General features: G+C 47.3%; 1 protein-coding gene across 1 annotated transcript in view; it reads left to right on the top strand.

The window, feature by feature from the left end:
* LOC309553058 (uncharacterized protein) overlaps window positions 1-16,223 on the top strand; it is a gene marked incomplete at both ends in the record, with an annotated part of 124,735 nt that overhangs the window by 14,423 nt on the left and 94,089 nt on the right. The window contains one exon of the mRNA XM_082253956.1: window positions 12,744-13,026. Within this exon, the coding sequence (XP_082110082.1) occupies window positions 12,744-13,026 (283 nt within the window). The remainder of the gene's footprint in view (window positions 1-12,743; window positions 13,027-16,223) is intronic.

Here is a 16,223-nt window from a genome sequence, read left to right as displayed (position 1 = left end):
ACAAAAAATAGTAATTGGGGCCTAGTCTGGTTCTGTACATGTGAGATACATACACCTTTTTTTGATAATATTTTCTATTCCGCTATTCAATAAAAACCTTTGGGTTAACCATGGTTGTATTCGGCATTTTGTAATGTGAAAAACTTCAATAAAATGTATTTAAAAAAAAAAACCTTTGGGTATAAACAATTAAATTGCGGGATAGTCTGTGTTGGTACGTGTGAGATACAACTTTCCAATTTTTGGGGTGCATCTCATACTTCCGAAGATTTGAGGGTGCTGCCTGTTCTGAACTCCTCCTACTCCTCATCCTGCCTTTGGGGGTACAAAAAATAGTAATTGGGGCCTAGTCTGGTTCTGTACGTGTGAGATACATACACCTTTTTTTGATAATATTTTCTATTCCGCTATTCAATAAAAACCTTTGGGTATAAACAATTAAATTGCAGGATAGTCTGTGTTGGTACGTGTGAGATACACCTTTCCAATTTTTGGGGTGCATCTCATACTTCCGAGGATTTGAGGGTGCTGCCTGTTCCGAACTCCTCCTACTCTTAATCCTGCCTTTGGGGGTACAAAAAATAGTAATTGGGGCCTAGTTTGGTTCTGTACGTGTGAGATACATACACCTTTTTTTGATAATATTTTCTATTCCGCTATTCAATAAAAACCTTTGGGTATAAACAATTAAATTGCGGGATAGTCTGTGTTGGTACGTGTGAGATACACCTTTCCAATTTTTGGGGTGCATCTCATACTTTCGAAGATTTGAGGGTGCTGCCTGTTCCGAACTCCTCCTACTCCTCATCCTGCCTTTGGGGGTACAAAAAATAGTAATTGGGGCCTAGTCTGGTTCTGTACGTGTGAGATACATACACCTTTTTTTGATAATATTTTCTATTCCGCTATTCAATGAAAACCTTTGGGTATAAACAATTAAATTGCGGGATAGTCTGTGTTGGTACGTGTGAGATACACCTTTCCAATTTTTGGGGTGCATCTCATACTTCCGAAGATTTGAGGGTGCTGCCTGTTCCGAACTCCTCCTACTCCTCATCCTGCCTTTGGGGGTACAAAAAATAGTAATTGGGGCCTAGTCTGGTTCTGTACGTGTGAGATACATACACCTTTTTTTGATAATATTTTCTATTCCGCTATTCAATAAAAAGCTTTGGGTATAAACAATTAAATTGCGGGATAGTCTGTGTTGGTACGTGTGAGATACACCTTTCCAATTTTTGGGGTGCATCTCATACTACCGAAGATTTGAGGGTGCTGCCTGTTCCGAACTCCTCCTACTCCTCATCCTGCCTTTGGGGGGTACAAAAAAAAAGTAATTGGGGCCTAGTCTGGTTCTGTACGTGTGAGATACATACACCTTTTTTTGATAATATTTTCTATTCCGCTATTCAATAAAAACCTTTGGGTATAAACAATTAAATTGCGGGATAGTCTGTGTCGGTACGTGTGAGATACATACACCTTTTGATATCATATTTTCTATTCCGCTATTCAATCTACACCTTTGGGTAAAAACAATTAAATTGCGGGATAGTCTGTGTCGGTACGTGTGAGATACACCTTTCCAATTTTTGGGGCGCATCTCATACGGCCGAGGATTTGAGGGTGCTTCAGTCTGCCTCCTGCCTGTTCCGAACTCCTCCTACTCCTCATCCTGCCTTTAGGGTACAAAAAATTGTAATCGGGGCCTAGTTTGTGTTTGTACGTGTGAGATACACCGTTTTGTAAAATTTGTCCTATTCCGCTATTCAATATACACCCTGTTTGAGTGTAAAAAATTAAATTGCGGGATAGTCTGTATCGGTACATGTGAGATACACATTTTTAAATTTGTTTGGCGCATCTCCTTCTACCGCCGAGGATTGCAGGGCGCTTCAGTTTGCCTCCTGTTCCCAACTCCTCCTACTCCTCTTCCTCATCCTGCCTTTAGGGTACAAAAAATTGTAATCGGGGCCTAGTCTGTGTTTGTACGTGTGAGATACATCGTATTATAAAATTTTTCCTATTCCGCTATTCAATATACACCCTTTTGGAGTGTAAAAAATTAAATTACGGCATAGTCTGTATCGGTACGTGGGAGATACACCTTTTAAATTTGTTTGGTGCATCTCCTTCCACCGCCAAGGATTGCAGGGCGCTTCAGTTTGCCTCCTGTTCCCAACTCCTCCTACTCCTCTTCCTCATCCTCCCTTTAGGGTACAAAAAATTTTAATCGGGGCCTAGTCTGTGTTTGTACGTGTGAGATACACAGTTTTTTATCCTTTTTCCTATTCCACTATTCAATATACACCCTTTTGGGGTAAAAAACATTAAATTGCGGCATAGTTTGCATACTTGACTGTGAGATACACCCGTGCGATACTGTTGTTGTTTTTTTCCGCTATTCAATAAACACCTTTCTAGGGCAAGATCATAAATTACAGAAATATGAGGAGACCGTCAAATTGGGGCTGTGGCCTGGGTCGTGGTGCTGCTGGTAGAGCTCCTGTTGCAAAGAGAGGACGTGGTCGATCTGTGCCAGCTACACGCACAAGTGAAACACCTTCCTCAAGTGTGAGTAGGCGACAGAACCTGCATCAGTATTTGGTAGGGCATCATGCGCCTCTAGAAGTGATGAGGCCAGAAGAAGTAGAGGCGATAGTAGATTGGTTTGCTGCTGACAGTGCCTCCAGTTCCTTCACATTGTCTCCCACCCAGTCTACTGCAGAAAGGTCAGAGTTGGCACCTGCAGCCAATGTCCAACCGTCTTTCACCTCACCCCCTTGCAAATCAGGCAAGCAGTCTGAGCCCCAAGCCATACAGCAGTCTCTTCTTCTTTTTGATGACTCTGTCAGCAGGGTTTCCCAGGGCCATCCACCTAGCCCTGCCCCAAAAGTGGAAGAGATTGAGTGCAGCGATGCCCAACCACTTATTTCTCAAGATGAGTACATGCAAGGACCATCGCAGCACGTCTCCGATGATGACGAAACGCAGGTGCCAACTGCTGCAGCGTTCAGAATTGTGGAGAAAGACAAGGAGGGCAGGGGTGAAGACTGGGTGGAAGATGATGTGGAGGACGATGAGGTCCTCGACCCCACATGGAATGAAGGTCATGCAGGTGACCTGAGTAGTTTGGAGAAAGAGGCGGAGGTCGCACAGAGCCACCAGCACAGCAGAAGAGGGAGCAGGGTGCAGAAGCGGAGCGGCCGTGCCCTAGACACTACGCCTGGTACTGCCCAACGCAGCAAGGGAACGAGCGCACCAAAGCCAGCTCAAAGGAGTTCTCTAGCGTGGAAGTTCTTTAGAAAATTTGCTGATGACAGGACACAAAAGCCTGAAGCGAGGCATAAACCTTCTCAACCTGAGCACAACCTGCATGATCAGGCATCTAAGTGCAAAGCACGAGCTGCAGTGGAGTAGACACCTTCAAAACCAAGAAACGTCTCTGGCTCATCCTGCTTCCTCTTCTGCTGCAGTCTCGGCCGCTCCATCCACATCTGTAGTGATACCGGCACCTGCCACCCCGCAAACAGACGATCTGTCAGCAACACCACCACCTGGGTCACCAACCATCTCCACAATGTCCCGTGGAAGCGTTCAGCTTTCCATCTCCCAAACACTTGAGAGGAAGAGGAAGTACCCCCCTACCCACCCGCGATCCCTGGCCCTGAATGCCAGCATTTAAAAATTCTTGGCCTTTGAAATGCTGTCATTCCGTCTGGTGGAGACGCACAGTTTTAAAAACCTTATGTCGGTGGCTGTCCCACAGTACGTCGTGCCCAGCCGCCACTACTTTTCCAGGCAAGCCATCCCTTCCCTGCACAACCAAGTGGGGGAAAAAATCAGGTGTGCACTGCGCAACGCCATCTGTGCCAAGGTCCACCTAACTACCGATACGTGGACCAGTAAGCACGGTCAGGGGCGTTATATCTCCTTAACGGCACACTGGGTAAATGCAGTGACAGATGGGCCTGAGGCGGATAGCAATTTGGCGCATGTCCTTCCACCACCGAGGATTGCAGGGCGCTTCAGTTTGCCTCCTGTTCCTAACTCCTCCTACTCCGCTTCCTCATCCTCTACCGCCTCCTCATCTGGTCAGCGTAACACCTTCACCACCAACTTCAGCACGGCCAGGGGTAAACGACAGCAGGCAGTTTTAAAACTTGCCTGTTTGGGGGAAAAACACACACACCGCGCAGGAGTTCTGGAGGAGCATGGAACAGCAGACAAATGAGTGGTTGCTGCCAGCGAGCCTCAAGCCCGGCCTGGTGGTGTGCGATAACGGGCGAAATCTCATAGCAGCTCTGGGCCTAGCCGGTTTGACGCACATCCCTTGCTTGGCGCATGTGCTGAATTTGGTGGTGCAGAGGTTCCTTAAAAACTACCCCGATATGTCAGAGCTGCTGCAGAAAGTGCGGGCCGTCTGTGCGCACTTTCGGTGTTCTCACCCTGCTGCTGCTCGCCTGTCAGCGCTGCAGCGTAACTTCGGCCTTCCTGCTCACCGCCTCATATGTGACGTGCCCACAAGGTGGAACTCCACCTTGCACATGCTGGAAAGACTGTGCGAGCAGCAGCAGGCCATAGTGGAGCTTCAGCTGCAGCACGCACGCGTGAGTCGCTCTGCGGAACAGCACCACTTCACCACCAATAACTGGGCCTCCATGCGAGACCTGTGTGCCTTGTTGCGCTGTTTTGAGTACTCCACCAACATGGCCAGTGCCGATGACGCCGTTGTCAGCTTAACTATCCCACTTCTATGCCTCCTTGAAAAAACTATTCGGGCGATGATGGAAGAGGATGTGGCACAGGATGAGGAGGAGAAGGAGGAGGATGAAGAGGTAACATTTCCAAGGCTTTCAGGGCAGTCATTCGCAAGGGGCTCCGAGGGTGGGTTCCTGCACATACCAGGGACACAATTGTCCAGCAGGGGCACAGTTCTGGAGGATGAGGAGGAGGAGATGGAGGAGGAGATGGAATCATGTTCACAGCAGGGTGGCACCCAGGCCAGCTCATGGCCATCACTGGTGCGTGGCTGGGGGGATACAGAGGACACAGACGATACACCTCCCACAGAGGACAGCCTTTCGTTGCCTCTGGGCAGCCTGGCACACATGAGCGATTACATGCTGCAGTGTCTCCACAAGAACCCGCCGAGTTGCCCACATTCTAACTTGTGCTGATTACTGGGTGGCCACGCTGCTGGATCCCCGTTACAAGGACAACGTACCGTCCTTAATTCACTCACTGGAGCGCGATCGCAAGATGCGCGAGTACAAGCGCACGCTGGTAGACGCGATGCTGCTGGCATTCCCACCTGACAGCGGGGCCACAGTGGAAGCACAAGGCAGAGGAGGAGGAGGAGGAAGAGGTCGCCAACGCAACCAGGGCACTGCCAGCACCTCAGAAGGCAGGGTTAGCATGGCCGAGGCAGCATTTCACCAACATGGTGGAGCAGTATGTGTGCACACGCCTAGACGTACTGAATGACGGGTCTGCCCCCTTCAACTTCTGGGTCTCCAAGTTGGGCACATGGCCTGAGCTTGCCCTTTACGCCTTGGAGGTGCTGGCGTGCCCTGCAGCCAGTGTATTATCTGAACGGGTATTTAGCACGGCTGGGGGCGTTATCACAGACAAGCGCAGCCGCCTGTCCAGAGACAATGTGGACAAGCTCACTTTCATTAAAATGAACCAGGCATGGATCCCACTGGACTTTTCCGTACTGTGCAGAATAGCGATGGATACCGACCTTACCCGGCCATTGTTCTATTTTTGCTCTTTCTCACTCTTTTGGGGTGTACCCTCATTTAAAATTTCTGAAAAAAAGCAGTGTTGGCTACCTCGTCCTCCTCAGGGCCAGATTAACGTAGGGGCTATTGGAGCTGCAGCTCCAGGCCCCTACCTTAATATAGGCCCCGGGTTGGCCATATTCACTGTTACCACTCTTCTGTCACTTGTAAACACAGAAGTCTGGCTTCTATGCTCGCTTCCCCAGGCAGCTCCCTCAGAACCTCCCCACACAGCACGAAGGCCGGACAAGGAGGGACAGTTGCCGTTGCATGGATGTGTTTATGGGCTTCAGAGACAGCATCCCATGTTGAATTAGGCATGCATGGCTGCACCCTTCCTCCTCTGGGTGCATGCCAAGGCACGGCCCTTAAGGCCCTTCAAAATCCTCAGCACCAAGCCCATGATGCTCTTAATCCGGCCCTGGTCCTCCTCCACCGCCGCTTCCACCTACACCGCCCATAGGTGTGCGCAGCCTATTGCATTAGGGTGTACACCCCAAAGTTGAAATACACATGCATGTGTTTGCCTACATGTACATGGCCCCGATACATTACTCTCCCTGCTGGCAAAGTAAAATAGAGCAGAGCAGGTCCGAGGGAGATCTTTCCCATCTCCTCACTGGCAAACAGAGCGATAATGCTAATGTTGCCTAGGTGATTAGGGTGTGCCCAGGTACACCTGGCACACCCTGTGCGCACGCCTATGACACCGCCACATCCACCACCACCTCAACCTCCCTCCTACTCCATATGGGCCTCGTCCTTCAGAGATGAAGAACATTGTTTTATTTTTCTGTTTTTTTTTTGTTGTTTTAAAGTGGAGTTCCACCCTATTTTTATACTTACCTCCATCTTCTCGCTCCGGGTCACCTGAAAAAGAAATGGATACTCGCATATTTTTTTTTTTTTACTTACCTCGTAGCGAAGAAAATATACTTACCTTACTTCCTTCTTCCTCCTTCCTCGGCCGCGGCCCGTCGTCACTTCCTGGCTCTGCAATGATTCCTGGGAGCTGGACGTCATAGCTCCCAGGAATCATTGCACCGGCCCCGACGTCAGTTCCGGGTCGCGCGCGTCATCCCCTTCTAAACAGCTTCTGGGCATGCCCAGAAGCTGTGGAGGGGTGACGCGCGCGACCCGGAAGTGACGTCGGGGCCGGCGCAGAGCATCGTGGGACCACAGAAGGCGGAAGAAGACGCAGAAGAGGACGCGCTGGCTTCAAGCTGCCCACATCTGAGATGGCAGCGCTGGACAAGACGTTTGCAAGGTAAGTATTTCGTCTTGCAGGTAAGTGCAACCCGGGACAGATCAGAGGCTAGCCATTGTGGAATGCACTTGCCCTGACTGTTCCGGGGGTATTAAAAAAAAAAAATCCAGGGTGGAACTCCGCTTTAAGTTATTTCCCTATCCACATTTGTTTGCAGAGCACTTGCCATGCTCTTAACTACGTTTTGCTGCCATTTGCAGCACTCTAGCCCTTTCCATTGGTGTTTTAGAGCCATTTTAGTGCCTGAAAGTTTGGGTCCCTATTGACTTCAATGGGGTTCGGTGTCCGGGAAAAGTTCGGCAGAAGTCCGGGACACGGACACGGACATCCAGGTGTCCGCTCAACTCTACTCATGACCATAATGAGGATGGTAGTGACACAGCCCCAAATGATCCACAATGGCTCAAAAGTGATCTGGTCCAGAAATATTTAGACAGAATCAGGGTGGATAAAGTGCCTGGACCAGATGGCATCCACCCACGCATCCTAAAAGAATTGAGCGCTGTAATTTCTAAGCCTTTGTTTCTAATTTTTAGGGACTCGTTAAGGACTGGAATAGTACCACTGGATTAGCGTAGAGCCAATGTGGTGCCTATATTTAAAAAGGGATCAAAGTCTTTGCCAAGTAACCATAGACCTGTTAGTTTAACTTCTATAGTCAGGAAGATATTGGTGAATTTAATAAAAGACCACATAGATGAGTTCCTGCTGGAAAAAAATATTTTAAGCAACAGACAGCATGGATTCATGAAAGACAGAAGTTGTCAAACAAACCTGATTTCTTTTTATCAGGAGGTAAGTAAAACCTTGGACAGAGGGGTGGCTGTGGATGTGGTATACTTGGATTTTGCAAAAGCGTTTGGCAAAGTTCCCCACACACGGCTAATGTGTAAGGTAAAGTCTACAGGCTTGGAAAGATCAGTTTGCAAATGGATAGAAAATTGGCTAAAAGGTTGAATTCAGAGAGTAGTAGTTAATGATTCTTTCTCTGAATGGTCTAAAGTTATCAGTGGTGTACCCCAAGGTTCAGTGTTGGGACCCTTACTTTTTTATAGCTTTATAAATGATATAGGGTTTGGGATTAAAAGTACCATTTCAGTCTTTGCAGATGACACCAAGCTTTGCAGTGGAATAACTTCTTTACAGGATGTCTCCAATTTACAAACTGACCTCAATGCACTGTTTCATTGGGCAACTATGTGGCAAATGAGGTTTAATGTTGATAAATGTAAAGTTATGCACTTGGAGGCTAAGAATATGCATGCATCATACATACTAGGGGGAGTAGAACTGGGGCAATCCATAGCGGAGAAGGATCTGGGTGTTCTGGTAGATCATAAGCTTAATAATAGCATGCAATGCCAAGCTGCTGTTTCCAAAGCAAGCAAAGTCCTTCTTTGTATTAGAAGAGGCATGGACTCCAGAGAGAGAGAGATATCATTTTGCCCCTGTACAAATCATTAGTAAGACCTCATCTGGAATATGCAGTTCAGTTTTGGGCACTAGTTCTTAAAAAGAATATCGGGGAACTAAAGAAAGTGCAGAGAAGGGCAACCAAACTGATACGAGGCATGGAGGACCTCAGCTATGAGAAAAGATTAGAGGAACTGAATTTATTCTTGAGAAGAGGAGATTAAGGGGGGAAATGATCACCATGTATAAATACAAAAGGGGTCCATATAGTGAACTTGGTGTTGAGTTATTCACTTTAAGGTCAATACAGAGGACAAGGGGGCACTCTTTACATCTAGAGGAAAATAGATTTCATCTCCAAATACGGAAAGGTTTCTTCACTGTAAGAACTGTGAAAATGTTGAATAGACTCCCTCTAGAGGTGGTTCTGGCCGGCTCACTAGATTGTTTTAAAAAAAGGCCTGGATTCTTTCCTGGGTGTACCTAATATAAATGGCTACTAATAGTTATAGGTAAAGTTGATCCAGGGAATATCCGATTGCCTCTCGGGGATCAGGAAGGAATTTTTTTCCTCTGCTGTCGTAAATTGGATCATGCTTTGCTGTTTTTTTTTTTTCACCTTCCTCTGGATCAACTGCAGGTATAAGATTGTGTATATGGAATTGTTTGGTTGGGTTTTCTTTACTGTTTTTTTTATTTTTTTTATTGGTTAAGCCAGATGGACTTGTGTCTTTTTTCAACCTGACTAACTATGTAACTGACCTACTTGACCACTACCCTGACCTACCTGACCACTACCCTGACCTACCTGACCACTACACTGACCCACCTTAACACTACACTGATCCACCTGACCCCTACACTGACCTACCTGACCACTAGCCTGACCTATATGACCATTAGCCTGACCTACCTGACCACTACACTGACCTACCTGACAACTAGCCTGACCTACCTGACCACCGTCTCAGGCATGTTTGCTTGCAGGCAAGCTGCAAGCCGGCAATACATGGCATGCTGGTGCCTCATTCTCTGCTGCTCCAGGGCTGCCCTCCCCAGACTGTGTCCACTCCCCCGGGCCAGCAACTCTGACCTCCTTTTTTTATTTTCCATCTGCTCTGGCAGACAGGCTGGCTGCCACAATGCTGGGGAAATTAGAGATCCGGTCCAGAGCGGATGAGGGGAAGATGGCAGCTTAGACAGCGAGGCGGGACTCCAGGAGCAAGCATGCACCTCCCATGATCTCAGACAGGCCAGCCCTGCCACTGCATATGATCCCGTTCAGCCAATCACAGGGTGCCCGCTGCCCATTGCTGAGCCTGTACATGGCGGCCAGAGTGCAGAGAGTGACACGCACTATAAATTATAAGGATTAGGATGGAGTGACACTGGCATGGGATGGGCCCCCCCAGATATTTCGCCCAGGGCCAAAGCCCCCTGCCCCCTGCCCCCCACCCCCCACGCTTTGCCATTGAATAATCCTCCTGCATGAATGCTGGATGATTACTACATACAACTGCATACCATGCAGCCCTAAGCTGTGATCATGAACATTAATTTCCCTGCACCTCATGGAACCAATGAATGTATCATCTTTGCATCTTTCTTTTTGCATATCAAGTTGTACTCCCGACCCGGTTCTTGCATGGCTCGTTGTAAAACCTTCTTTGGAATACGGCGTCCAGTTCTGAAGACCTCACTTACAAAAAGATATTGATAAGACAGAACAAGTCCAGAAACGGGCAACAAAAATGGTGAAAGGTTTGGGGGGATAAAACATATCGAAAGCGACTTCAGAAACGTAATATGTACATTCTGGAGGAAAGAAGGGAAAGGGGGGACATGATTGAAACCTTTAAATACATCAAAGGGATGAATAAGGTTCAGGAGGCAGTATTTTCAATATGAAAAAAAAAAAAAAATCAACAACATGGGGACATGATCTCTAACAAATTGGAGGAAAGTTCAAAACTAATCTTAGAAAGTATTATTTTACTGAAAGGGTAGTTGATGCTTGGAGTAAACTTCCAGCAGAGGTAGTGAGACAGTCAATGGCTTAAAACATGCATGGGACAAACATACACTTCATTACCATAAGTATTGGGACGCCTGCCTTGGCATCCCAGTCTTAGTCCGTAGGGTTCAATATTGAGTCGGCCCACCCTTTGCTGCTATAACAGCTTCAACTCTTCTGGGAAGGATGTCCACAACGTTTAGGAGTGTGTCTATGGGAATGTTTGACCATTCTTCCAGAAGTGCATTTGTGAGGTCAGGCACTGATGTTGGGCGAGACGGCCTGGCTCGCAGTCTCTGCTCTAATTCATCCCAAATGCATTCTATCGGGTTGAGGCAGGCCAGTCAAGTTCTTCCACCCCAAACTAACTCATCCTTGTCTTTATGGACCTTGCTTTGTGCACTGGTCCAAATCATTTGGTCTAGGGGGATTATGGTGTGGAATTTCTATCTAGTTGGAAAATTTTAGATGAGCAAATACCAAGTCTTCTCTCTTCAGTGAAGAGGGCTAGGAGGGTGAGAACATGGACCCAACAATCTCACGTCAGTTGATTTTTGTGCTGGGTATGGGCTCTTCGGATACACTACGAAGAATGAGCAGATATCTCATTGATTTTCATTCTTGGGGAGACACCTTCCCTTCTATGACCACAATTTTATTTTTTACTTGCATTAGCAAAAGAAGTTTAATAGGAAGTAAACACATTTCCATATTCAGTGTATACGTTTCCAAAAATGACCTTTATTTTCCAGAAACAAGCACATGTGTTCAGTACAAGTCGCGGCTCAGCCTTGTCCTGGGTAGGAGTATGCAACCCCTCCCAGCTGTATTCTTTCCAATTCTCAGGGCTTTCAGTTTCATTTCTCTCTTCTGCTGTCAGCGATGGCGTCTGCAGATCTGAGAGCTGAGCTGGAATGTTCCGTCTGTCTGAACATTTATACAGATCCTGTAAACCTGAGATGTGGTCACAACTTCTGCCAGGTCTGTATTGGTCGTGTGCTGGATACACAGGAGGGGTCTGGAGGATATTCCTGTCCTCAATGCAGAGCAAAGTTTTGGGATCGGCCTGCACTGCAGAGGAACATAACACTGCGTAACATAGTGGGGAATTTCCTGTCTGCTCAGCCTGATCAGGAGGACTCTGGGGTCTTCTGTACTTATTGTGTGGATTATCCTGTACCTGCTGTTAGATCCTGTCTGCTCTGTGAGGTTTATTTGTGTGATAAACACCTGAAAGTCCACAAAAAGTCCCCAGAACACATCTTAACTGACCCCACCTTGTCCATGGAGAGCAGGAAATGCTCCGTCCATAAGAAGATCCTGGAGTATTACTGCACTGAGGATGATACATGTATTTGCGTAGCCTGTTGTCTAATTGGAGGACATAAAGGACATGAAATTGAGTTGCTCGATGAGGCCTCTGAAAATAAAAAAAACAAAATGAGGAACGCTGTACAGAAACTTCTGACAAAGAGAGAGGAGATGGAGGAAACCATTCACAGTCTGCAGGAACACAGGAGGAAAGTAGAAGAAAAAGTAGCTGGTGACACCGAGAGAGTCACTGCCCTGTTTAGAGATCTCCGGAGACGTCTGGAAGACCTGGAGAAGAGAATCCTGAAGGAGATGTCCAGGGAAGCAGAGCAGGTCTCTGTCTCTGTGGTGGATTTTATCAGGGATCTGGAAATAAAGAAGGAGGAGCTGTCCAGGAAGATGCGTCACATTGAGGAGCTGTGTAACGTGACGGATCCACTGACTGTCTTACAGGAATCAGACACAGGTGACTTGTGTGATACTGAGGATGGAGATAATGAGGACAGAGAGAGACATGAGAAGCTCCTCCATGTTGGAGGAGGTCTGGATGTGGCTGGGATTATACACACAGGTTTATCTGATATAATAACCGAAGTAAACGTATACTTCTATATGCAGAAAGCTGCAGATATATTACTGGATGTAAATACAGCTCATAATCTTCTACATATATCAGATGATAAAAAAAATGCATCCTGGTCAGATATAGACCAGAATAGCCCAGATTCACCAGAGAGATTTCAGGATTGGCCCCAGGTGTTGAGCAGTCGGAGTTTCTCCTCAGGGAGACATTACTGGGAAGTGGATGTCGGGGGATCAGATGGATGGAGAATTGGGATGTGTTACCCCAGTATAGACAGAAGCGGATGGCAATCTCTGATTGGATATAATAACAAGTCCTGGGGTTTGGTCAAAATTGATAATAAGTATGGGGTGGTACATGACAGTATAGGGATTCTTTTTCCTGCCAATATCTCCAGTAACAGAGTCAGAATATATCTGGATTATGAGGCCGGGCGGATCTCCTTTTATGATCTGTGTGACCCAATCCGACACCTCCACACCTTCACCACCACCTTCACTGAGCCCCTCCATGCTGGGTTATGGGTATGGAGAGGCTCTTTAAAGATCCGTGGGGGGAATCCACAGATGACAGAAATCGGCTCAAATGCTGGTGACATCACAGGGAGAGGAAATATGGGATTGGTGGAATATACAGCCAATATGATAAGCCAGTGGGTAGGGCTTCAGGCAGAGAGGGCTCTTTCTGTATGTCAGTAAACTTAAAAGAGAAGTATGAGGTTTGGGGTTTTTGCAGATTTATACCTAGGTGGATTCAGCATCTGTCCCCAGCTGGCTCTAACATTGAGAACCAGGAGATCAAACACCGTAGATCGCTTGGTTCTCACAGCTCCGAGAGCAGAGAGCTGGTGTCTGTTAGTCACCGGCTCTCTGCTCTGCCCCGCCCTCCTTCGCTCACTGGAGCGCTGGGCTGTGGGGGGAGGGGTGGGGAGCAGCTAGCTTAGGCTCTCAATGGCTCACTGAGAGGCTGTGGAGGGGGCTGGAGCAGCCAGCTCAGGCTCTCAGCATCTCACTGAAAGGCTGTGGAGGGGCAGGAGCAGCCGGCTCAGGCTCCCAGCGGCTCACTGAGAAGCTGTGGAGGGGAGGGAGCAGCCGGCTCAAGCTCTCAGCGGCTCACTGAGAGGCTGTGGAGGGGGTGGGAGCAGCCAGCTCAGGCTCTCAGCGTCTCACTGAAAGGCTGTGGAGGGGCAGGAGCAGCCGGCTCAAGCTCTCAGCGGCTCACTGAGAGGCTGTGGAGGGGGTGGGAGCAGCCAGCTCAGGCTCTCAGCGTCTCACTGAAAGGCTGTGGAGGGGCAGGAGCAGCCGACTCAGGCTCCCAGCGGCTCACTGAGAAGCTGTTGAGGGGAAGGAGCAGCCGGCTCAAGCTCTCATTGGCTCACTGAGAAGCTGTGGAGGGGGTGGGAGCAGCCGGCTCAGGCTCTCAGTGGCTCAATGAGAGGCTGAGCCTGGTGCCGGTCTAGGCATGTAGGCAGATCCCAACCCCAGTGTTGCGATCTTGCCTGAGCCTAGACCGTCTCTGTGACATCAGCAGAAAGTAGACTTCAGCTGGCTGTGTGCTAAAAACGGGTCACAGGAGTACAAATCGAACTGTACTTCTGTGAGCCACAGGAGAAGTACAGACAAACGAGCTTTGGCTGTACTTCTCCTCTAATGTCAATAGAAAAATAAGTTGTCATAACATTCTTTCTTGTTCTTCTTAAAGCCACTAAATTTCTTCCAGGCCTGCTATTTGAATGGACACTCATATGTATTAAACAGGTTCCTTTATAATATGGGATTTTTCTGAACAAAAAAATACACATTCACAATAAGAATTTTGTTTATTCAAGAAAAATTTTCCGACCTGTTACTTTGAATTTTTTTGTCACTATGGTCAATGACGAATGTTCAATTGACCCAACTAACCAATAGAAAATCAAATGTACATTCTGAATTTTTTTTTTTTTTAACCAAACTCTACTGGTGCACGGGTAGCTTTAGTTACAAAAGAATATTATTTAATCTTCCTTATCCTGCCCCTCCCCCTTTTCTCTGGCCCTCCTCCTATGTTTGGTCCCTCCTCCACATGTGGGCACTCTGTAAAGCCAGAGGGCCAGTGAGGTCCCTGTGGCCAGCTCCCTTCTCTATCTTTTCTCCTACTCCATCTCCACTGAGGAACGGTGCCGGTGTTGGTGCTGGCAACACTGTAATAGGGAGCAGATATATATACCAGAGCGGAGAAGTGACCACATACTATTGTGTCACAGTGACTGCATTGTATTCCCTGTAGAGATAGAAGATATCACATGTCACCTTTTGGGGAAAAGGTGATGGCCAGTTACTAGATATTGGGGTTTATTTACTAAAGGCAAATCCACATTGCACTACACGTGCACTGCAAGTGCACTTGGAAGTGCAGTTGCTATAGACCTGAGGGGAACATGCAAGCAGGGCTTTTTTTTATGTGGGAACGTGGGGGAACGTAGTTCCGGCACCTCCAGCACTGAACAGGGTGCTGGGGTATGCTGGAGGGTTTATTGATTCTGGTTGCTGGGGGATCTATTGTCACTGGGGGGGGGGGTATTTTGATGCTAGGTAGGTCTATTGTTGCTGGTGGGGGATTTTTTTTGTTGGGGGTATCTTATGTTACTACTGCTAGGGGAATTAATTTTTGCTAGGAGCGACCTTCTGTTGAGGGAGGGGGTCTATTGTTGCTGGCTGCTGGATGGTCTATTTATGCTTGTTTCAGGAAGGTCTACTGTATTGTTACATTGGGGGTCTATTGTTATTGGGGTGGTATATTGGTGCTTGGGGAGAATCTATTGTTCCTGTGGGGGATCTACTGTATTGTTGCTGGGGGGATTTATTATTCCTGGCTGCAGAGGATCGTACTCAGAGGTGGGTAGGGGACAGAGACAAGGGGTGACTCAGATGGGGGGAGCAGGGCTTGACAAATTTGTCTGAAATCTAGGAGCCAGCTAAAAAAGTTAGGAGCCAGTTTTTTTTTTTTAAACTAACAACCAAGCTTTATTTAATAAAACGGATACTAAATTTACACATAAATACGACTAGAACTCCACTCTCCTCTATAGCACAATTGGATGGAAACAGACTGTCTGTCTCTTTCCATCCGATGCCATCTGATCCAATGCACGGGATGGATAGAAAATAGAACCACCATCCGTCTGTTTTTGGCAGACAGGATCAGATGGCGGCAGATTACTGCTCCATAGAGGAGAATGAAGGGTCCGATCAGGTATGCCTGAAAAACTGACAGGCGGACCTGATCAGACAGCCCATGTGAAAGGGGCCTTCAGCTGTGGCACGGCGATGAGAAAAAAAAAAAAAAAAGATTATATATATATATATATATATATATATATATATATATATATATATATATTTTTTTTTTTTTAAATAATAAGAATTGGAAAAAAAAAAGAATTTTTTTTTTATTTTTTTTAATAATTCATTTTTTTTACATTTAAAAAATAAATTAATAATAATAACCACACTCCCTGTCCACTTACCTTTAAGCAAAGGCAACTGGACAGAGAGATGAAGCCTTAAAAAACTTCCCTCTCCTCTCCTCTTTGGAAGGAGATGGGAAGGCATTGAGAACATGCATTACTCCCGGCCACCACAAGAGGGCGCCAGTTCCCCTAGCCTCTCATCTCACAGAAGAAGGCCGAAAAGCCGGGGCCTCAATTTTTGGACGGCGCGGAAGTCCGTGCACTCGAGGAGGAGGTGGGGGGCGCAAAAGGGACAGGACGCCTCCTGCAGGGCACCCCAGGTGCCAGGTCGCTTATTCTAGTCGCAAATGCGTTTGTCGAGCCCTGGGGGGGAGTACATGCTCCTTTTCTCTGAGAAA

The sequence above is a fragment of the Pelophylax lessonae genome (genome assembly GCF_965119305.1).
Source record: "Pelophylax lessonae genome assembly, chromosome: 4".
NCBI lineage: Eukaryota > Metazoa > Chordata > Amphibia > Anura > Ranidae > Pelophylax > Pelophylax lessonae.
The sequence above is the reverse complement of the archived record's forward strand: the minus strand, read 5'-3'. Positions and strand labels throughout refer to the sequence as shown.